The sequence below is a fragment of the Pristis pectinata genome, chromosome 4 (assembly GCF_009764475.1).
Source record: "Pristis pectinata isolate sPriPec2 chromosome 4, sPriPec2.1.pri, whole genome shotgun sequence".
Classification (NCBI taxonomy): Eukaryota; Metazoa; Chordata; class Chondrichthyes; order Rhinopristiformes; family Pristidae; genus Pristis; species Pristis pectinata.
This window is the reverse complement of record NC_067408.1, coordinates 2,336,406-2,358,999: the sequence shown is the minus strand read 5'-3', so window position 1 is coordinate 2,358,999 and position 22,594 is coordinate 2,336,406. Positions and strand designations below refer to the sequence as shown.

Genomic DNA, 22,594 nt, shown 5'->3' with positions numbered 1-22,594 from the left:
CCAAACTGGATGTTATTTCCTTCAATCATACATGAACCAGCAGGAAGAATGGTCATACAGCCTCAAGCATGTTCTGCCATTCAATAACATGGCTGATCTGATTGTAACCTCAGCTCTGAATTTCTGTCTATCCCCAGTAACCTCTCACTCACTTGTTTATCGAATATACAACTGTCAAAAGACTCAAACTCCAAGGTGTAGGAAGAGTGCACCCAAGGCTCAGAATCCCCAGAACAAAACTCCACAGCATCTTTCTTAAAGGGACACATTTCTAAAGTCATGACCTTGAGTTCTAGATCCTCCCACAAGTCTTCACATACTCTTCTGAACTCCAGCAGATGGAAATCTAGCCTCTCTAATCTTTCCAAGACAGCCTACCCACTCTAGGTAACATCCTTCCTTAGAGACCAATGTTGTTCAAAATATTCCAGAGTGGTCTCATCAACCCCCTTTACAACTGAGGCATAACCTCCCTACTTTTGTGTTCAGACCCCCAGCAATAAAACATGGTTAGCTTTCCTAATTATTTGCTGTAACTGCATACCAGCCTTTTACAAATTATACACTAGGAGACACAGATCACTCTGCAATCTCACTAATTAGAGAATACACATTTTATTTTACCTGCCAAAGTGGACAATTTCACATTTCTCCTCCCCCGCCCCCCCCTCTCCCCAGTATACACAAAGATCTGGCAAATGGAGTAATCACTTAACCTAAATCCCCTTGTAGCCTCACATCCCCTCCACAACTTACTTCTCTACTTGTCAGTCTACAAACATGAGCTGACCTTCTGTCTCAAATTAATTCACTACTCCACTCTGACCCCTATTATCCTTGGCCTCCTGCACTATTCCAAATGAAGGTCAACAGAAGTTTGAGAATAGGAGTTTCTTTCCAAAAGCACTTTGCCTTCTTCTGTACTAAAAGTTTTAACAATTTCAGATTGATAACAACAGGGACACAGGGCAGAGGTGTGGCAGACAGCTGGCGACTGCCCTGACCAAGAGATTGCCAACCATTCACCCCAAGAATGCTACACAAGTGCAGCACTTTCACCCCTCTTCCAGCTAGCTGAAGTTTGACTGATCTATACAAGGGATTAAATAAACATTGCAAAGCTGCCTTCGAGCACCCAGTGAACATTTGTAAAGGAAGTTTCTTCTCCAAAACAGAAAATGTTAGAAATACTTTTATCATCAGGCAACATCTACAGAGGAGTGAAAAACAGAGTTAATCTTTCTTCAGAACTCATCTCAGATCATCGACCTGGAATGTTGTTTTGTTCTTCACAGATGCTGCTTGACCTGCTGTGAATTTCCAGTATTGTTTTCAGATTGTATTAATTAGGAACAACTTTTTATTAATGACCCCATGGTAAATGGGAACAGGAGGGAAAAGTTTAAAAGACTAATTGAGGAGAGAGCAAGAAACCAGATCTACACAGTTTAAGCAGCTTGTAGAAAATAATTTGCTAGTAGGAAACAGTGCACTAAGCTTTGATCACAAGGATAGAGGGAGAAATAGATTTAGGATAGAGATAAAAATAAATAAAATCAAGTAGCAAAGATACAGAAGGTTGTGAAGTTTACAGGTTGGAAACTTAATGCTCAAAGACAAACATGTTGAAAACATTAAAAGATAGTATTGTGAACAGCATTTATCCAGTTTGACATGAGGCCATTCAGAATTTTTGCTCTGCTATTCAATTAGATTGGAACTAACTTAATTCTGTTAATGCTAAGAAAACTAAAACATGCTAAAAGGCACCTAGTTGAAACGTAGAACAAAACCTCAAGCTAGTCATAAACAGGATGCCAAACCTCAACACCACATGACTGCATAATAAACGGTTACATATTGGAAAGATTCAATTAATGTAAAACTCCATCTTGTAAAAGACAACTTTTCCTCAAATTTATGAATAGTTTGATTAAGATGACTTTTTAAAATTATCTGACCTCAAGCTTCCATGGTATTAACTATACACCTTCCCATTGCCACACCAAGGTCCTTCAATGAACAATACCCCAAGTAATTCATCCAGCCACATATAGCGCTCCCACCTTCTCACTCTTAAAACCATTCCATTAAGTTAGAAGTATATCCTTACCTCAGCAGCACCTTCTGCTGTTTTCTTCAGACCCCAGCCATCATACGCCCATTGGTCAACCACTGCCTTGTCAGAGCAGATTATGAAGTTGTCAAAGAAGATATCAGATGTCATTGACCATAGTTCCAAGCCAATAGCACTGAAAGTGGTCATTCTGAACGGATGCAGATCCTCGAAGTAATTTGGATTAGGAATCTTCTTTGGTTTCCAGACACCCTGAGTGAGAAATTAATTAGAATTAAAGTCTTATGAAATTGTCTTCCATTTATACAAGACCTTCAATTAGCAAAAAAAGTCATAGCAATGCTAGTAAAAATTTACAGTCACGAGGCGAAATTAGGGAAAAATAACTGTCCATTTCCCTCCACAGATGCTGCCTGACCTGCAGCAGTTTTTTTGCTTTGGATTCCAGAATCTGCAGTCGTCTGTCTCTCCAAGATATTGGGGCAGGTGACTGAAAGCCTGATGAAGATGGAGAAAAGGAGCAAAAGACAGACAGAGGAAAGGGAATTCTGGAGCTTAGTGCCTTGGCAGCTGAAGGGAAGCCAAGTAATAGTGAAGCAGCTAAGTTCAGACTCAAGAGGCCAGAACTAGAAAAACACAGGTATTTTATCCAATTGCTTAACCTGTACCCAGTGCAAGTCACTGAGCAGAGGGAAGGATGGAATTGCTCAAGTTAGCATGCAAAGATGGAGGAGATAAAGTTTACAAAAGAGGAACAAGATCAGCCAGGAATGTACTGGAAAAGTCTGTGACAGCAAATAAGGTGGGGAAGGGAATATTATGGAGGTGTATTAAAGTGACCTTTACAACACAATAGATATAAAGATCCAAAAAATCAATGTGACATTAAGATTGAGAAAGTCTAATTCAGTTTCAGACTATTGCCAGGGAAACCAACAGCATAACAGCAAAGGAATAAAGTTTGTGATGAAGGATGGATATCAAAATGGACATGAGATCTCATCTTCTAAGAGATGGCATGCACAATTCAAGACTAGTTGCAATACTTGTGTAACTCATTTTCTTTTTAACCACTTTAAAACAATCTAACTTAACTTGCAGAATTTTACAATGCAGTAGGCAGCCAGTGTGCTAGTTCTTTGAAAGCTCTCCCATTAGTCCCATGCTTTTCCTGTTAAGTATATAAATTTGATAAATTGAAGTATTGTACAGGATTTTTCACAATGTGCAAGACTGATACAGGTCATTTCCGAACCAGGATGTTTCTACAGAAGCCCCCTCATCTGAATCCATCTGCTTAACTCTTACCATCTCCCTCAGTTATTTAGCATCCACTTAAATGCAGTGACACCATTCACTCTACACATTCTTGTGGTAGTAACTTCCACATCACTCTGGGTAGACAAGAGACTGCAGATGTTGGAAATCTGGAGCAACACACTAAACACTGGAGAAACTCAGTGGGTCAGGCAGCATCTACAGAGGTAAATGAACAGTCGACGTTTCAGGTTGAGACTCTTCATCTGGGTATTGTTATTCCTAAAGGTGAAAACTCACTTGAATAATCTGTCAAAACATTATCAGGTCACCCCTCAGTCATCTCTTTTCAGAAGAACCAGAGATGGAGCACTGAGGTCCACAGAGTCTATACTGAACTTCAAAGAACCCATTTTTACACTAATCCTATCCTAACCCATTTTATTCTCCCCACATTCCCATCAAGGATCATCCCCACAATTCTACCATTCGTCTGCATACTAGGGGCAATTTACACCAGCCAATTAACCTACTAACCTGGACATCTTTGGAATGTGGGAGGAAACCCTCATGGTAGCAGGGAGAATATGCAAACTGCCCACAGACAGCACAGGTTGAACCCAGGCTGTTGGGAGCTGTGAGGCAACATGTCTACCAGCTTCACCACCTTTCAAGAAACAACTTTTCCTGACTTTTTTTTAAAAAAACACCCTGTACATTCATTTGCCTGGACAAAGTTTGAGATGGAAAAGGCAGACACCACAGAGGAAACTGAAAACATGAAATTTACACTGAGTTGCTGCTGAACTGGATTCCATGTAGGAATCTAATGAACATAAGACTGACAAATGAACCAGACTTGATGATAACTGAGCAAATCATTGGAATTTTCTACCTCATGGGCCATGGATAAGCTTAGGGCGATTGATTTTTGTCACCAAGGAATGAGAAAGTAGATAAAACAATCTTATCGCAGAGGACAGCAAGATCAATCATGTTTGAAATGAAGTGTGTTAATAGTAGATAGAAACAGCTCCTTTGGCAGGGTCAGGAACTAGAAGACAAAGAATGAAATTTACTGGCAAAACACAAGTGACATGATGAAAATTTTTACAAAAGTAGTTAGAGTATAGAATATAGGACCAGAGTGATAGTGGATGTAGATGCAATTGTAGCATTCAAAAGGGACTTGGATAAGTATCTGGAAGGAAAGAATTTGCAGGTCTAGGCAGTGGGACTACCTGGATTTCTCTTGTATACACTTGGTAACAGACTCAACATGTTGAATGGGCTCCTATGCTTTACCCATTGATCTGGACTGATGCCTCAAAAACGAGCTTCAACCAAATGTGGTTGAACCAAGAACCTGAGAAGACAAGTAACTGAGTAGCAGAAGTTAAAGCTGTCACCCATCCCTGGCATTACCTGGTAGTTGGGGTTGTCAATCATTGGAGCCTTCCATTTTCCCTTGTAATCTGGGTTATCAATCATCGGCAATTTCCAGGTCCCACACCCGGGAGCAGACTCACACTTTGGATTGGCTATTTGAGGGGCCTCCCACTCACCATCCATTTCTTCATCCCTAGAGGCAGAGGTAATAAGGAAAGTGTCAAACTCAGTAATATCTTCAACAACCAAAACATTGAGTCAGCCACTTTTAATGGAACAGCTTTCTCAACGTTCTCACAAATCAAATGACTGATTTATAATAGATATAAGTATCCCTATTATATCTCCCAATTCTTAATGAACAACACAACCCACATCTCCTATACACCGAGGAGCAGATTGCACCTTTCCAAAATCTGCCTCCCAAAGATAACAGGGTTCTTGTCATCAGTGATTTCAACTTCCCTAATACTGATTGGCACTTCCTTAGTGTAGAGGATAGATGGGGCAGAGTTTGTTAGGTATGTCCAGGAAGGATTCCTGACACAGTATGTGGACAGGCTGACTGGAGGAGAGGCCATACTGGACATGGTACTAGGCAATGAGCCTGATCAGGTTTCAGATCTCTCAGTGGGAGAGCATCTTGGAGATAGTGACCGTAACTCCTTGACCATTACCACAGCCTTGGAGAGGGATGGGAGCAGACGATATGGGAAAGTATTTAATTGGGGGAGGGGGAATTGTGATGCTATTAAGCAGGGACTTGCGAGTGTAAGTTAGGAACATATGTTCTTGGGGAATGCACAACAGAATTGTGGAGGTTGTTTAAGGAATACTTGCATGGGGCTCTGGATGGGTTTGTCCCATTGAGGCAGGGTAAGGATGGTAGAGTGAAGGAACCGGGGTTGACAAGAGATGTAGAATCTCTTGTCAAGAGGAAGAAAGAAGCTTACCCGAGGTTTAGAAAGCAAGGATCAGACAGGGCTCTGGAGAGTTACAAGGTAGCCAGGAGGGCGCTTAAGAATGGAGCTAGAAGGGGGCATGAGTAGGCCTTGGCGAGTAGGATCAAGGAAAACCCCAAGACGTTCTACACATATATGAAGAACAGGAGGATGACTAGAGTAAGGGTAGGACTGATCAGGGATAAAAGAGGAAACAGGTGCCTGGAGTCAGAAGAGGTAGGGGAGGTCCTTAATGAATATTTTGCTTCAGTATTCACCAGAGAGAGAGACCTTGACATTTGAGAGGATGACATACAACAGGTTTATACTCTAGAGCATGTCGACGTGCAGAAAGAGGATGTGTTTGAACTTTTGAAAGACATTAACATAGATAAGTCACCGGGGTCGAACAGGATATATCCAAGGTTACGACGGAAAAGATTGTGGCACCTTTAGCGATGATCTTTGCGTCCTCACTGGTCACAAGAGTAGTGCCAGATGATTGGAGAGCGGCAAATGTTGTTCCTTTGTTTAAAAAGGGAGTAGGGATAATGTTGGGATTACAGACCAGTGAGTCTACTTCAGTGGTGGGCAAATTACTGGAGAAGGATTTATGGGCATTTAGAGAAGCATAGGCTGATTAGGAACAGTCAGCATGGCCTTGAGGGGCAGGTCATGCCTCATGAGCCTGATTCATTTCTTTGAGGATGTGACAAAATACTTTGAAGAAGGTAGAGCAGTATATGTGGTGTAGATGGATTTTAGTAAGGCTTTTGATAAGGTTCCTCATGGAAGGCTCATTCATAAAGTCAGGAGGCATGGGATCCACGGCAACTTGGCTGTGTGGATTCAGAATTGGCTCACCCATAGAAGACAGAGGGTGGTTGCAGATGGAGAGTATTCTGCCAGGAGGTCAGTAACCAGTGGTGTTCTGCAGGGATGTTCTGGAACCCCTGCTCTTTGTGATTTTTATCATGGGGATGTGAAAGGGTGGGTTAATAAGTTTGCTGATGATACAAAGGTTGGTGTTATGGATAGTGTAGACGGTTGCTGTAGGTTACAACAGGACATTGATAGGATACAGAGCTGGGCTGAGAAGTGGCAGATGGCGTTCAACCCAGAAAAGTGTGAAGTGATACACTTCGGGAGATCGAATTTGAAGGCAGAATACAAGGTTAATGGCAGGACCCTTAGCAGTGTGGAGGAACAGAGGGATCTTGGGGTCCACGTCCATAGATCGCTCAAGGTTGTTAGGGCCTTCATTAGATGTGTTGGCCTTCATTAGTCAGGGTATTGAGTTCAAGAGCCGTGAGGTAATGTTGCAGTTCCATAAAACTCTGGTCAGACCACACGTGGAGTATTGTGTTCAGTTCTGATCACCTCATTATAGGAAGAATGTGGAAGCTTTAGGGAAGGTGCAGAGATTATTTACCAGGATGCTGCCTGAATTGGAGAGCACGTCTTGAGGATAGGCTGAGCGAGCTAGGGCTTTTCTCTTTGGAGCAAAGGAGGATGAGAGGCGACTTGACAGAGGTGTACAAGAGGCATAGATCGAGTGGACAGTCAGAAATTTTTTCCCAGGGCGAAGATGGCTAACATGAGGGGGCATAATTTTTAAGGCAATTGAAGGTATGGGGTGGGAGGAAATGTCAGTTTGTTTGTTTTTTTTTTAAAAAAGTGGTGGGTGCATGGAATGCACCACCAGCAGAGGTTGTGGGGCAGATATATTAGGGACATTTAAGTTACTCTTAGATAGCCACATGAATGATAGAAAAGTGGAGGGCTACATGAGAGGGAAGAGTTAGAGAGATTTAGAGTAGGATAAAATGTTGGCACATCATTGTGAGCTGAAGGGCCTGTACTGTCCTATGTTCTCAGCCCACTCCCAACCAGCCCTTGTACAAAACATTCCATGCCAGTTTACAAGATAGGGTGCAGACAGACTGCAAGGTCTGGAACAAGATCAGAACCTACCAGTCCTCTGGTTTTTCAGCATCAGGATCTGGGATGTACTCAGGCTCATCGTCAAGCCATCCTTCAGGCTTCACAGCACTTTCATCTTGAATCTTAGCAGGAGCATCTTCATCCCTGAAAAAGGAACAAGGTCAGAAACCCAACTGTTCAGGAAGTCCCAGTGAACCAATACCAGTGGTACCAATTACAGAACAAAATTAAAAACAGTGGTTGAAGTCATACTATTTTAATGTTCCTGTCCCCTACCCTCCCAAGAGAAACATCTGTCCTGGCATCAATCCTGAGACATTCTCCACAATGGTGATATTGAAGAAAACCAGATATATATTGTGATGGCAAGTTAAGTTTATTTTTAAGTGCAGGGAATAGGTGACAAGAGTAAAAAGCATCAGTTTGGTTGAAGGATACATGAAGGAACATTTTCACACAAATTAGGCAGTGCTTGAGCAATCAAATTCAAGGATGCACAAGAAGTGGCCTCTGGAGGAGTAAAGGTTTCAGAAGTTAAAGGAATAGGAAAAAGAAGGGAACCAACATAGGTCATGGGTAAGCAAGTGAATAGGACTCAAGAATAGGGAATCAGCTAACAGATGAGCTGTAGTTTACAGAGGGTAGACAACAGAGACCTGTCAGGACTATAGTGGAAGAGAATTTAAAAAGGTAGCAGAAGCAACTTTCAGTAGCAAAGGCAGTGCCATCAAAATAGTGGTGCTAGCGATGGTGGTGGAAATATAACCACCACTTAGGGTTATACAAGTTACAGTCTGCATAAGCCTTGACCCATTAACAGGGAAACAGTATGGTGAAAGCAGCAAGTTTGTAGTGGGAACCAAATAAAATGGTATGTGTCTTCCTAATGATCACTGGAGGGAAGACACTATTTTGTACTTGAATTACTCACCAGTCATCAGGTTTGACTGCATCAGGGTCAGAAATTTTTGGTCTCTCATCCCAGTCTTCAGGTTTCTGATCATCAGGATCTTCAATCTCTTTTGGCGGATTAATGGGAGGAGTCATGTCTTCGAGTAGGTTGCCACTGTTGACAACCGTTTGGTCAATCAGAACCTGAAATGAGTTGTCAGGGTTGAGCACTGCAAGAGGTAAAAGGAAAGCAGTTAATTTAATATTTGATGAAACATTTATAGTACTTCAAATTGGAACTTTATGTAAATCTAGATGGTCAAAATCTACTTAAATGGTCATCAATTATTGCTTAAAAAAAAGTAACCAGGCTTCAGTCAAAAACATCTGGGAATCAAACAGTTCTAGGTTGCTTAGTTCCATGAATGAGAACATGATTTAAAATGCCTATCCTCACATTAAATAATCTGCATCCTTGACCCTCCGATTTCTGTAACCGCCACTTACCTTCAGATCAGGACACTCACCCAATTCTGGTGTTCTGAACACTCCCAATACTCCAGAATTGGCAGCATGATTTCAATTACCAAAGCATAAACTCTGGAATTATTCCTGAAATACCTAGGCTCTCTCACCATCTTAAATACTCCATAACAGACCACTTCACTGAGCTTATGTCACCATTCCAATCTAATGTGGCTTTGTATCAAATTTTGCCTGATGACATCCCCTATAAAGTTGCAATATTTCATTATATTTCAGCCGCTAACAGCAAACAACAGTTGGATTGCTACTTTGAAAAATAAACATGCCCAAACAAGCTAATGACAAGTTTGGATCAAGTTTATTTTTTGCTAATGGATGGAAATTGTGGAGTCCTGAATGGCAAGGTGAAACCTGCGCAATAGATACGTCAACGATGACTCCTTGCTTTCAGACTTGATGCTAGTGCTTTAAGGAATCACCTTAAAATTGACTTCTGGTAATCAACCTTTTAGCCAATGGAAACAGGTTATTTCCTATTAAAACCCTTTATTATTTTTTGAACACTTGTTATAATGCATCTCTATAGAACTCTGGTTAGGCTACATTTAGAGTATTGCGTGCAAGTCTGGTCACCTCACTATAGGAAGGATGCTGCCCGGATTAGAGGGCATGTGCTATCAGGAGAGGCTGGACAAACTTGGGCTCTTTTCTCTGGTGGCAGAGGCTGAGGGGTGATCTGTTGGAAGTGTATAAAATCACGAGCGGCATAGATATTGCTTGTCCGCCCTTTTTCCCCATTATTGAGCGATCTAATACCAGAGGGCATGCATTTAAGGAGAGAGGTAAGGGGGTAGGTTCAGAAGCAGCACGAGGGCTAAGTTTTTTTACTCAGAGTGGTGGATACATGGAATGTGCTTCCTAATAGGGTGGTGGAGGCAAATTCATTGGGGGCTTTTAAGAGGGGCTTGGATGGGCACATGAATGAGAAGAAAATGGAGGGATATGGGTATTCTCTAGGGAGGAGGGATTAGCTATGTCAGCACAACATTGTGGGCCAAAGGGCCTGTTCTGTGCTCTACTGTACTCTTATGTTCTATGTTCTTGTACCAAACCCACCCATTACCCCGTTATTCGACCCACTGAGTTCCTCCAGCAGACTGTTTGTTGTTTCAGGTTAAAAAACTTTTAAAAAATTTTAAAATCTTTATTTATACAGCACAGTAAAGACCCTTCCAGCCCAACAAGCCTGCGCTGCCCAATTAACCCATACATCTTTGGAATGTGGGAGGAAACCCGAGCACCCAGAGGAAACCCATGCAGTCACAGGGAGAACGTACATATAGACTGGAACCTGCTTAGTGCCAAAGGTTTAGATGGGACAGAATTTGTTAAATGTATCCAGGAGGGATTCCTGACACAGTATGTCGACAGGCCGACTAGAGGGAATGCCATGCTAGATCTAGTTTTAGGAAATGAACCGGGACAGCTGAAGGATCTATTGGTGGGAGAGCATTTGGGGGACAGTGACCATTGCTCCATAACCTTTAAAATTGTCATGGACAGGGACAGGTGCAGAGAGGACAAGAAGATATTTAATTGGGGAAGGGCGAACTATGAGGCTATAAGGAGAGAACTTGGGAGTGTAAATTGGGATGTCCTTTTTGAAGGGAAATGTACTATGGAGATGTGGTTGATGTTCAGGGATCTTATGCAGGATATTAGGGATAAATATGTCCCGGTGAGGCAGAGAAGGAATGGCAGGGTGAAGGAGCCGTGGGTGACGAGAGAGGTGGAACGACTAGTTAGGGAGAAGAAGGTAGCATACATAAGGTGTAAGCAGCAAGGTTCAGACAGGGCCCGTGAGGAATATAGAGTAGCGAGGAAGGAACTTAAGAAAGGGCTGAGGAGAGCTAGAAGGGGACATGAAAAGGTGTTGGCTAGTAGGGTTAAGGAGACTCCCAAGGCTTTTTTCACGTACGTGAAGGGTAGGAGGATGGCTACGGTAAAGGTACGTCCGATTAAAGACAAAGGTGGGAGAATATGCCTGGAGGCGGCGGAAGTGGGAGAAGTTCTCAATGAATACTTCTCCGGTATTCACCAAGGAGAGGGGTCTTGATGACGCAGAAGGGAGTGCTGGTAAGGGTAATGTTCGAGGTTGTAGATATCAAGAGAGAGGATGTGTTGAAGTTGTTAAATAATATCAAGATGGATAAATCTCTGGGGCCTGACGGGATTTTCCCCAGGCTGCTTTGAGAGGCGAGGGAGGAGACTGTTGAACCGCTGGTAAGGACCTTTGAGTCCTCGTTGTCCACGGGGATGGTGCCGGAGGATTGGAGGGTGGTGAATGTTGTCCCCTTGTTCAAAAAAGGTAGTAGGGATGGTCCAGGGAATTACAGACCGGTGAGCCTTACGTCTGTGGTGGGTAAGCTGTTAGAAAGGATTCTAAGGGATAGGATCTATGAACACCTGGAGAATCATGGACTGATTAGGGACAGCCAACATGGCTTTGTGAAGGGAAGATCTTGCCTCACAAGCCTGATGGAGTTCTTTGAGGAGGTGATCAGGAAGATTGATGAGGGTAGTGCGGTGGATGTGGTCTATAAGGATTTTAGTAAGGCGTTTGATAAGGTTCCTCATGGTAGGCTCCTTCAGAAGGTCAGAGGCCAAGGGATCCAGGGAAGCTTGGCTGTGTGGATTAGGAATTGGCTTGCATGTAGAAAGCAGAGGGTTGTGGTGGAAGGAGTGCCCTCGGATTGGAAGGCAGTGACTAGTGGTGTCCCGCAGGGATCCGTTCTGGGACCTCTACTTTTTGTGATATTTATAGATGACTTAGATGAGGGGGTGGAGGGCTGGGTTAGTAAGTTTGTGGACGACACTAAGATAGGCGGTGTTGTGGATAGTGTGGAGGGCTGTTGGAACTTACAGAGGGATATTGATAGGATGCAGAGCTGGACTGGCAAGTAGCAGATGGAGTTCAATCCAGAGAAGTGTGAGGTGGTACACTTTGGAAGGACAAACTCCAGGGCAGAGTACGGGTAAATGGCAAGGTACTTGGCAGTGTAGAGGAGCAGAGGGATCTGGGGGTTCATATTCACAGTTCACTGAAAGTTGCCTCACAGGTGGATAGAGCAGTTAAGAAGGCCTATGGGATGTTAGCTTTCATAAGTCGTGGGATTGAGCCACGAAGTGATGATGCAGCTTTATAAAACTCTAGTTAGACCACACTTATGTACTGTGTTCAGTTTTGGTCGCCGCATTATAGGAAGGATGTGGAGGCGTTGGAGAGGGTGCAGAGGAGATTTACCAGGATGCTGCCTGGATTAGAGCGTATGGAATATGAGCACAGGCCTAAGGTGCTAGGGCTTTATTCACTGGAAAGGAGGAGGATGAGAGGAGACATGATAGAGGTGTATAAAATATTGAGAGGAATAGATAGAGTAGACAGTCAGCGCCTCCTTCCCAGGGCACCAATGCTCAAGACGAGGGGGCATGGCTTTAAGGTTATGGGTGGGAGGTTCGGGGAGATGTCAGGGGGAGGTTTTTCACCCCGAGAGTGGTTGGTGCATGGAATGCACTGCCTGGGGTAGTGGTGGAGGCAGATACATTGGACAGGTTCAAGAGTTTGTTGGATAGGCACATGGAGGAATGCAAGATAGAGGGATATGCGGGAGGAAAGGATTAGATACTGTGAGGGTGGTTTGATGGACGGCACAACATGGTGGGCCGAAGGGCCTGTTTTGTGCTGTATGGTTCCATGGTTCAAACTCCTTACAGACAGCAACAGGAATTGAACCCCAATCGCTGGCGCTGTAATAGCGTCGCGCTAACCGCTACACTACCGTGCCCCCCAGTCTCATATCTCCTCTTAAAACCTCTCTACTTCCATCTCACCACCTCACTGAAGTCGCTCACCCTTCCAACTTGCTAAAAAGCAAATCAAAGGGCAAATGCACCAAACTAGATCCATTGCAGAATGTTAAACATTTCCTCCATTAATTAACCTTGCTTTACTAAGTCATGCAACAAAGAACACTACAAGTCCTCATATTCTGCAAGGAAGGTGATCATTGATTTCCCACTGAAAACAAATGGCAATTACCAGCAAGGCCTCTCCTTTGTACCCAATAACCCCAAATATACAGAAATATGCCCCATATGTTCCAAAAGCAATAATATGCATTGGTAAATACATTAAAACATTTAAGTACCCAACAGGAAATATTAGCCAACAAACTAGTGAAATTTGCAAGCAACCATAGATTTTGAAATTACAAGGTGCAGCTGTGTCAATATAGGGCTCTCCACTAGAAGTGGGGAGCAGGAAGCTACTAGTCACAAGAGGCCTTCAAACTAATCAAGGTATTAAAACAGTGATCCTTCCCTCTACATGCAGATACAAATTTGTTAGAGGCCCCCCACCAAGGCTGCAGATGAGTATGTGGATCTGTAGATAGTAAATTAGATCACAGAGCCAGCATACAATTCTGGTTTTTCCTCACAACACCCCTTCCCCCTCAAAATAGTAACCAATAATAGATTACCTTTCCAATTTCCTGTAATATCATAATAACAAAATTTTGGAAAAGAAACTTCATTGTGCCCTAAGCACTAGGATTAAAAAAAAGAGACCTTTCAGCTCCGGGCCTGCTCTGCCACTCAAAGTCACGCCTTGTGATCTTTAGTCAGCCACACAAAGTTGACACCATCTTTCTTCTCAGCTCTACTGTCCTGCCTGATCCCCATAACCTTCGATTCTTACAGTCCAAAAGCCTATCCCAACTTCAAAATTCCATACCCCAGACAGCTTTGTTCAGTCATCAGGTAACTTCAAAAGGGCACAACCTTCAAGAGAATTCCTTGTACAATAAGTTGTTATTCTGAAACTATGCCCCCTTTTCTACATTTCCTTTATATAAAACATCCCTGCAGATTCTACCCTGTCAAGCCACTACAGAACCTTGTGTTTCCATTAGATTACCTCTCAATGTCCTGAGCTCCTATGTCTACAATACAACCTGGTCAACCTTTCATCATAAACCACCCCAAACCCATCTTGGCCTATCTTGCTAAACAAGATGGGATTACAGGAACAGTACTAGCATGGATAGAAGATTGGCTGTCTGGCAGAAGGCAAAGAGTGGGAATAAAGGGGGCCTTTTCTGGTTGGCTGCCAGTCATTAGTGGTGTTCCCCAGGGGTTGGTGTTGGGTCCGCTACTTTTCACATTATAGGTTGATGATCTTAATGATGGAATTGATGACTTTGTGGCTAAGTTTGCAGATGATACAAAGGTAGGTGGAGGGGCAGGTAGTGCTGAGGAAGCAGGGAGTCTGCAGAAGGACTTAGGTTGGCAGAATGGGCAAAGTAGTGGCAGATGGAATACAGTGTAGAGAAGCGTATGGTCATGCACTTTGGTAGAAGGAAGGTGTAGACTATTTTCTAAACGGGGAGAGAATTCAGAAATCAGAGGTGCAAAGGTACTTGGAAGTCCTAGTGCAGGATTCCCTGAAGGTTAACTTGCAGGCTGAGTTGGTAGTAAGGAAGGCAAATGCAATGTTAGCATTCATTTCAAGAGGACTAGAATATAACAGCAAGTATGTAATGCTGAGTCTTTATAAGGCATTGGTCAGACTATATTTGGAGTATTGAGAGCAGTTTTGGGCCCCATATCTAAGGAAGTATGTGCTGGCATTGGAGAGGGTCCAGAGATTTACAAGAATGATACAGGTGGTGAAAGGGTTAACATACGAGGAGCATTTGTTGGCTCTGGGCCTGTACTCACTGAAGTTTAGAAGAATGGGGGGGGGGGGGGGGGGGTGGTTGGGGGGAAAGAGATCCTGAAAGACTTGAAATGAGTGGAGAGGATGTTTCCAGTAGTGGGAGAGTCCAGGACCAGAGGGCACAGCCTCAGAATAAAAGGACGCCCCCTTTAGAACTGAGATGATAAGGAATTTCCTTAGTCAGAGGGTAGTGAATCTGTGGAATGTATTGCCACAGACAGCTGTGGAGGCCAAGTCATTGGGTGTATTTAAAGCAGAGGTTGATAGGTTCTTGATTAGTAAGGGTGTCAAAGGTTACAGGGAGAAGGCAGAGAATGGGGTTGAGAGGGAAAAATACATCAGGCATGATTGAATGGCAGAGCAGACTTGATTGGCCGAATGCCTAATTATGCTACTATGTCTTATGGAACCCAAGAATCAACTCACTGAACTCTCTATGCATCTCCAGAACCACAGTACTGGAGTTGAATCCTAACTGCCTTCCAAACTGGCCAGGCAAGCCACAAAGCTGTATTAAAATGCTACAAAGAGGTTGAACTCTTCACCACATGGATTGAACAAACATGCAGTTGAAAATACAGCTGCAAATACTTTTCAAAATAAATTTTAAACTTAATCCTTTGACTGCATTATTTGGGATCATGGGAGAAAAAGATACAACTTTGAAGGCTTTGACTTACACATTCTGGCTTTTATTTCTCTTATAGCCAGGAGAGCTGTTTTGCTTAAATGGAAGGAAGTTACTCCGCCTACTCATTCTCAATGGTTACGGGATGTTATACCCGAATCTAGAGAAGATTTGTTGTTCAGTTTTTGAATCTAACTTTCAGACCCCGTGGGGACCTTTTTGAATTATTTTTCAAAACCTTTGATTTGGTGACTAAAATACAGACATTGGCTGACATTGTTACGTTTCAAGGGTTTTTCCTTGTTTTTTTTAATTAAACAGCTTCGGTTTTTGGTAGTGGGAGTAGATTCTTTTTATAATGAAATATTCCAAATTATTCCTTTATTAACTATTACATGTGATTATTAATTTAGAGTATTGTGATCCTAAGTATGATTTAACAACATATTCAGTAGTATTTTTTTTGATGCATGTACTCTACTTTTCATGGATTTAATAAAAATATTGTAAAGAAAATACAGCCCCCTCAAGCCTGCACCACCATTTAACAATATAGAAGATTACAGCACAGTACAGGCCCTTCAGCCCACAATGCTGTGCAGACATTTTATCCTGCTCTAAGATCTATCTAACCCTTCCCTCCCACATAGCGCTCCATTTTGCTATCATTCATGTGTCTAAGTCTCTTAAATGTCCCAATGTATCTGCCCCCACAACCTCTGCTGGCAGTGCATTCCACACACCCACCATGTAAAAAAAAACTTACCCGACATCCCCCTTGTATATTCCTCCAATCACCCTAAAATTATGTCCCCTTGTGTTAGCCCTTGTCGCCCTGGGAAAAAAGTCTGACTGTCCACTTGATCTATGCCTCTTATCATCTTGTGCACCTCTATCAAGTCACCTCTCATCCTCCTCCTCTCCAATATAGTTAAACTTCTAACTCCAATTTCCTGCTGATTCACATTTTCTTGCTGTACAAAAATTTATTGAACTCGTCTTGAATTTAATACTTGCCAGCATTGCCCCAACATGAGAACAAAAAAACACTCTGGTAAACCTACACTGCACTCCAGCACAACCCCACTACCCCCACTTGGTAGAGTGGAAATGAAACCCTCCAAAGGCTTTAGATCACAACAGCAGACATATCTCCTTGTTCAGGCAACCTCCTGTTAAATCACAAGAGGATCTTGTTTCAGCCTTGGCACAATTTGAAGCACTCACTCATCTAAGGGTCAAAAGATTGTGCGTTCGAGTCCCACACCAGAGAGTCGCCCACAAAATACTGAGTGCAAGAATCACGGGATACCACATTACTGGAAACATCATTCTTCATCAGATGTTAAACTAATATTTATGTACTTTTTCAGATGCATGAAAGATTCCATGACCACTATTTTGAAGACAAGGGAATTAGCCCTCTTGTTATCCATCAATGAAGACAAAAAGTCATTGCCATTCCTGGATGCTTGCTGTTGTAAAGCAGGAAATGCAGCAGCCAATGACAAAAGTAAAAATGGTAGTAGATTGCTTTAGAATGCCTCAGTCACGAGAGAAGCTGCTGATAAACAAGGGTTTGTAGCGATCAATACCTAGAGTGTACAGATGAGTCTTCTTGTCTGTGTAATAGCTTTTGAGATCCACGTCAGGGCGCTTTGCATGCTTTTCCTCATACTCGCCAGTTTTTGGGTTCTTGTGCCTGATGATGAAGTGGAGTTTGTAATCTTCACCACACTTGTCTGGGCCAAACATGATGGTGTACGGGGTCTTGTCATAAAACTTCTCCTAAGGACAGGAAACAAACCAAATTACAGTTTATCAACCCATTCAAACTTACTTTAGCCTTGCTCAAAGCTGATGGAAGACAACCAGAAAAGGGATTGAAGAGAACAGATTCATCACCTGGAAATAAAAGGTACAAGAGGGGATGAGGGAAAGAAAGGATGAATTCCCCAAGGTTTGAGTATATAAGGATAAGGGAAAGTAGAATACAAGTGTAGTTATGGAAGAAGCTACTACTGATAAGCAAGGAGGAAAATATTAAACAATGCAAGTTTCTTCCAGACTGACAAGAGAAAACATAGGGAGATAACAGAATGGCAGAAAAATTATGTTTATCTGCCTTCATGGAGAAAACCACCTCTAGAAGTGAGAGAGAACTACAACTCTGGTGCAACAATGGCGCTCAATAGTTAAAAAAAAAATTAGTACTGGAGAAATTAATGGAGCCAAAAAGCTTTAAACCCTAGCACCTGATACCCTGCATCCTAGGATTTAAGGTTACAACTACGGAGAAAGTGGACGCACTGGTTATCATCTTCTAAAATTCCACTACTTCTAGAACCACAACCTGCATCTTACGGCTTTCGAGTGGCCATGGAGGAGATGGTGCATGAACAGGTGTCAACTTTCAAAGTTCTCAAGTACAGAGTATTAAGAAGGGGGAAGGGAAAACCGTTAACCTGACACGAGTATTAAGGAAAATGCTGGAGTACATTAAATAGTAGCAGGACACTAAAAGTTATAGGTTTGGAAGAATCAACATGATTTATGAAATCATGCTTAACAAATTTATCTAAATTTGAGAACAGTTAAGGACAAGCCAGTTGATAAGGTACATTTGGACTTTCAGAAGGTTTTCAATAAAGTGCTGCACCAAGAGTTATTAAACAATTAGAACACAAGCTATTAGGGGTATACTGGCATGGATTAAAGACTGGTTAATGACAGAAAATAGCTCATTTTTGGTTTGGAAGGTTGGGACCATTGCTGAGGCTCTAGATTTTCACAATCCACATCAATTATTTGCTCGAGAGGACTATGTATAATATATTCATTTGCTGATGATACAAAGCTGAGTGGCAGCGCGCATGAGATGGATGTTGGTTGGGGATGGGGAAGGTGGGGGGTGTGGAGGGAGAAGTAGACAGGTTAAATGATATTATGGCTCACAAGATAATGTGGCAGAATGCAAGGTCATCTACTTTGGTACAAAAATAGAAAGAGCATAACAAAAATAGGAATATAATCGCAAGGTCGTGGCTTTTGGAGAACAGACGTCCTTGCACACAAATCACTGATAGTATGCAGTTACAGCAAGTAATTAAGAAGACAAACAGTACAGTGGACTTTAAAGGATTGGCATTGTCTTGCTCCATTTGCATAAGTCAATTGTGTAACCACATCTAGAATACTCCACACAGGTTATCAGTACAAAAAGTGGGGTGTAATCTCATTGAAACATGCAAAATTCTCAGACACAGGCATGGTTTCCCTTGGCTGGGTTGTAGGAACCAAGGGTCAGCCTTAAAATCAGGGATTGGCCATTTAGGACAGACGAGATGAAAGTTCTTCACCCAAAGGACAGTGAATCTTTGGAATGATCTATCCAAGGTGGTTGTGGAAACCTGGTAACTGGGTAAACTTATGAATGTTAGTATTTTAGATAGAGGAATCACTGCATTCACAATTAGCGTAGCAAAATGGCATTGAGTTAAAAGATCAGCTGTGATCTTATTAAATTGCAGAGCAGGCACCAAGAGCTAAATGGAGACAAGAGACTGCCGATGCTGGAGGAACTCAGTGGGTCAGGCAGCATCTATGAAGGAAAATGGACAGTCGAGATATCGGATTGAGACCCTTCATCTGGACTGAAAGATAAAGAGCCAGTATAAAAAGGTGGAGGGAAGGGGTGGAGCAACTGTCCATTTCCCTCCACAGATGCTGCTTGACCTGCTGAGTCCCTTCAGCATCTTGTGTGCTGCTACAGAGAGCCAAATGACTACCATGATTTCTATTCCAAAACAGGGGAAAAAGCTCAGGAAGACAAAAATCATTGCGTGATGAGGGACATACACACTCACTGACAGCAGAAACAGCAATATGCCACATACTAACAGTTAAGCAAGAGAAGCAGCAAAATTGTGGAAAATACATCCCTAGAACATCAGCCATACACTTTCTGTATCTAACTACTTACCAGGTCAGAATTGGCGAGATTAATGCTGTTTAGTTGTATATGCCCCACATGGTAAACAAAATTTGACAAGGCATTAAGACCAGACCAAAGTTTAATCACAAAACCTAGATAAAGTAAAACTTGCTATTAAGGGCCACCAGCTCCAAACTACGTCCAACATTTCTGCAGCTCCATTTCATCCAAAAACAGCATGCATCTATGTAGCACCATTCATTACTTCGATACCCATGCACTTTACCACCAATTAACCACTTCTGAAGTGTTGCCACTTTCAATGTAGAAAAATCAGGAATGCCAATGACACAGCCCCCAGAAATTTTATCAAGCTGCTTTATCAAGTGCTGCCAATTAAGAGGTAATCATTGTCCTCAGGATACCTTCCTAGTCCACTTCAGAGGACAGAATGCCTTGGTTTTACATTAACTTTAAGGTAGCACCTCCAACAGTGCAGTGGTCCTTCAGTACCACACTGAAGTGTAGTACGTTCCACTTAGACTAGGTCATTTAAAGTCAAGGTCTGCACTTTATAATTTCTGTTTATATGCAATTAAATTTGAACTAGAGATTCTAGCAAGCGATAGCAGAATGCAAGAGAAATCTTCGCAATTCTCGACATGAAGTGCAAATAAATTCCACTCACCAGACTCAAGTCTTTGGTTTTTGATAGTAACTTAATGTATGCTCCACCACATTCAATTCCATTCTGAAAATTCACTTCATACCTAAAATGTTTGGGGTGAGGAGAAATAAAATTCACCTTAAAATCAATTTTTATACCATAACAATGAACGTCCCCCATAGCTGCTATTAAGATCCAATACTAGAAAATATTAAAATTCACAGCAGCAGATGTTAAGGTGGCTGCTATTTTGTATTTCTCATGGCATAAAAACAGCCATTCAACCCATTGCATCAGTCCCATTCCCCAAGTAACCTACCCTCTTTCACATGCCCATCAACTTCCCCAATTTCCTGGCACCCACCTACACCAGGGGCAATTCACAGTAGCCAATTAATCAGCCAGCACATCTTCAGCACTAGGAGAAAGCCCACACAGTCGGAGAGAATTTGCAAACTCCAGAGACAGCATCCAAAGTCAGAATTAAATCTGGGTCACTAGAGCTCGGCAGCAACAGCACTGCTAAATCACCGTTTCCTTTTCCAAAGGGAAAAAAGCACACGAGATCTTGACTTTAGAGGATTAGAATATCAAGGAACTGACACAAACTTTTAAACACTTATGCCCCAGCTCAAGGACAGCATCCTGATTTGGGCACCACATTTTTAGAAAGGAGGTTAAGACCTTAGATGGTTCAGAGAATGTTTACTGGTGTGACTCCAGAGATGATGGAGCAGATGTGGTGAGGTGGAGGTGTTTGGGGAGTGACTTCCAATCTTAAGTGGTCCACACAACTGAAGGTATAGCCATTAATAGTGAAATGATTAACTTTAGGAATGACCAAAAGGTCAAAATTGGTTGAACTCAAACCTTGGTTGGTTTATAGAACTGGAAAAGATTACAGTGGTAGGACGGTTCAAATTTGAGGAATTGAGAAACAATGAAAACTTTAAAACAGAAGTTATGTTTAACCAGAATTCAATGCCAGTTAACAAGCACAAAAGTTAATGGACAAATAGGGCATAGTTAGCACACACAGCAAAAGTTTTGAAAAGGAGAAGGACTGGAGGAACTGTCCTGAGGTAACCAAAAAGCATGGATGCTTTGGGAGAATTAGACAAGGTAGGAGGAGATGGAAATTAATTGTGGCAGCTATCAAGAATGATTAACTGAATCAAGAAAATTAATGGGTAATTAATCAAGAATGAGATCCTAAAATCAGCTTGAGTATGAATCCAAGACTACAAAGTGGTTCAGTTTCAGATCTGTTGTTAGGGAGAGGGATGACATTAGCTTGGAAGCATTTGAGTGGGATCAAACACAGTAGCTTGTGTCTTCATACTTAGCTGGAAGAAATTACTCATCCAGATCTGGGTGGCATTTTAAAAAATAGGCCTGTCAGGAGGTAGAATGATAAAGCTGGGTGTCCTGCCCACAAGCTAGTAAGTCTTGCATGACAATGACATACTTACTGAAGAAAAAGTGGCTTGTCGTCAAACACGAATGGTTGGTCCAATAATGCTGCAATTGCATGATGTTTAGCACGAGTTTTGAGAACCAGTCCTTTGTCCCCATGGAGTTTAGTGTCTTTCATATCTTCTACCTCCCACTTTCCTGAAGAAAATACATGTCATTTTATGCATCAACCTTTATAGTTAGTTACCCATACTCACCAGCCCCCACATACCATAACCTCTGGGTATCCTATGCATCTCTGATCACCCAACCTCCCTAACAGTCACTTCAAACCACCTGTTCACTAACTATACAACAAAATCACCCAGAACAAAATGTATTACTTTAAATTCTGTACACAGATATTTAACAATGTACAGAAAGTGACCTCACCATCATATTTTGCAATATCTTCATCAGTATCTTCTTTTTTGGCTTTGGATCGGACCCAGCTACAATGCAAAGACATCAGTAAATTATATCAAACAGTAACACCAATCAATCTCAATATTAAACAAGGAAGCTTTATTCATCTAGCACATTGAAGATTGAACCAGCTGCCATCAGTCATCAAGACTGAAGGTTACATCCACCACTTGTAAACTTTGTTGGCTTAGTGAGCCACTAACTCAACCTTCTAACTTAGGAAAGTGAGAGCAAGTCCCATTAAAGAAATTAAAGCATAAAAATTTATGCCAAACTTAGTACTGAAGGGGTGCTAAATTTCAGTAAGTCTTATTTTTGAACAAGTTGTTGAATGTCCGTCTCAGAGATAAAAGACCCTATTATTCATGACGTCTGGATGCCAACACCTACACATCAATCAACATTAGTAAAAGATTATCTCATCACATCACTGTTTGGAGAGAGCTTGCCATGCACAAACCACCTGTTATGTTTTCCACATTACACCCATCCCATGTCTCCCATAGTTATTGTCACTGCATGACAAAGATGGCACTACAGCCACTGATCAGGAATAGATCACTCAAATCTGTCCCAATTATGTCTGATTTCCAACTTCCAGTTCAGTTCCAGTTCCCTTAATACTCTTACTGTAGTCTCTATAAGCTGTGTTAACTGCTGTTGCAAACAACAATACCATAATTATCAATAGATTTTTTTTTTACTGAAGGCAGAAATTAA

At 42.0% G+C, this 22,594-nt stretch overlaps 1 protein-coding gene across 2 annotated transcripts in view; it reads right to left on the bottom strand.

The window, feature by feature from the left end:
- The window catches only part of canx (calnexin), a 48,954-nt gene that overhangs the window by 11,694 nt on the left and 14,666 nt on the right, over window positions 1–22,594 (bottom strand). For both annotated transcript variants that reach the window (XM_052015203.1, XM_052015205.1), the window contains exons 4-11: window positions 21,842–21,900; window positions 21,466–21,607; window positions 20,015–20,096; window positions 16,988–17,180; window positions 8,540–8,729; window positions 7,639–7,752; window positions 4,760–4,916; window positions 2,114–2,329 (exon numbers count right to left, since the gene is read on the bottom strand). In XM_052015203.1, coding sequence (XP_051871163.1) covers window positions 2,114–2,329; window positions 4,760–4,916; window positions 7,639–7,752; window positions 8,540–8,729; window positions 16,988–17,180; window positions 20,015–20,096; window positions 21,466–21,607; window positions 21,842–21,900 — 1,153 coding nt within the window. The remainder of the gene's footprint in view (window positions 1–2,113; window positions 2,330–4,759; window positions 4,917–7,638; window positions 7,753–8,539; window positions 8,730–16,987; window positions 17,181–20,014; window positions 20,097–21,465; window positions 21,608–21,841; window positions 21,901–22,594) is intronic.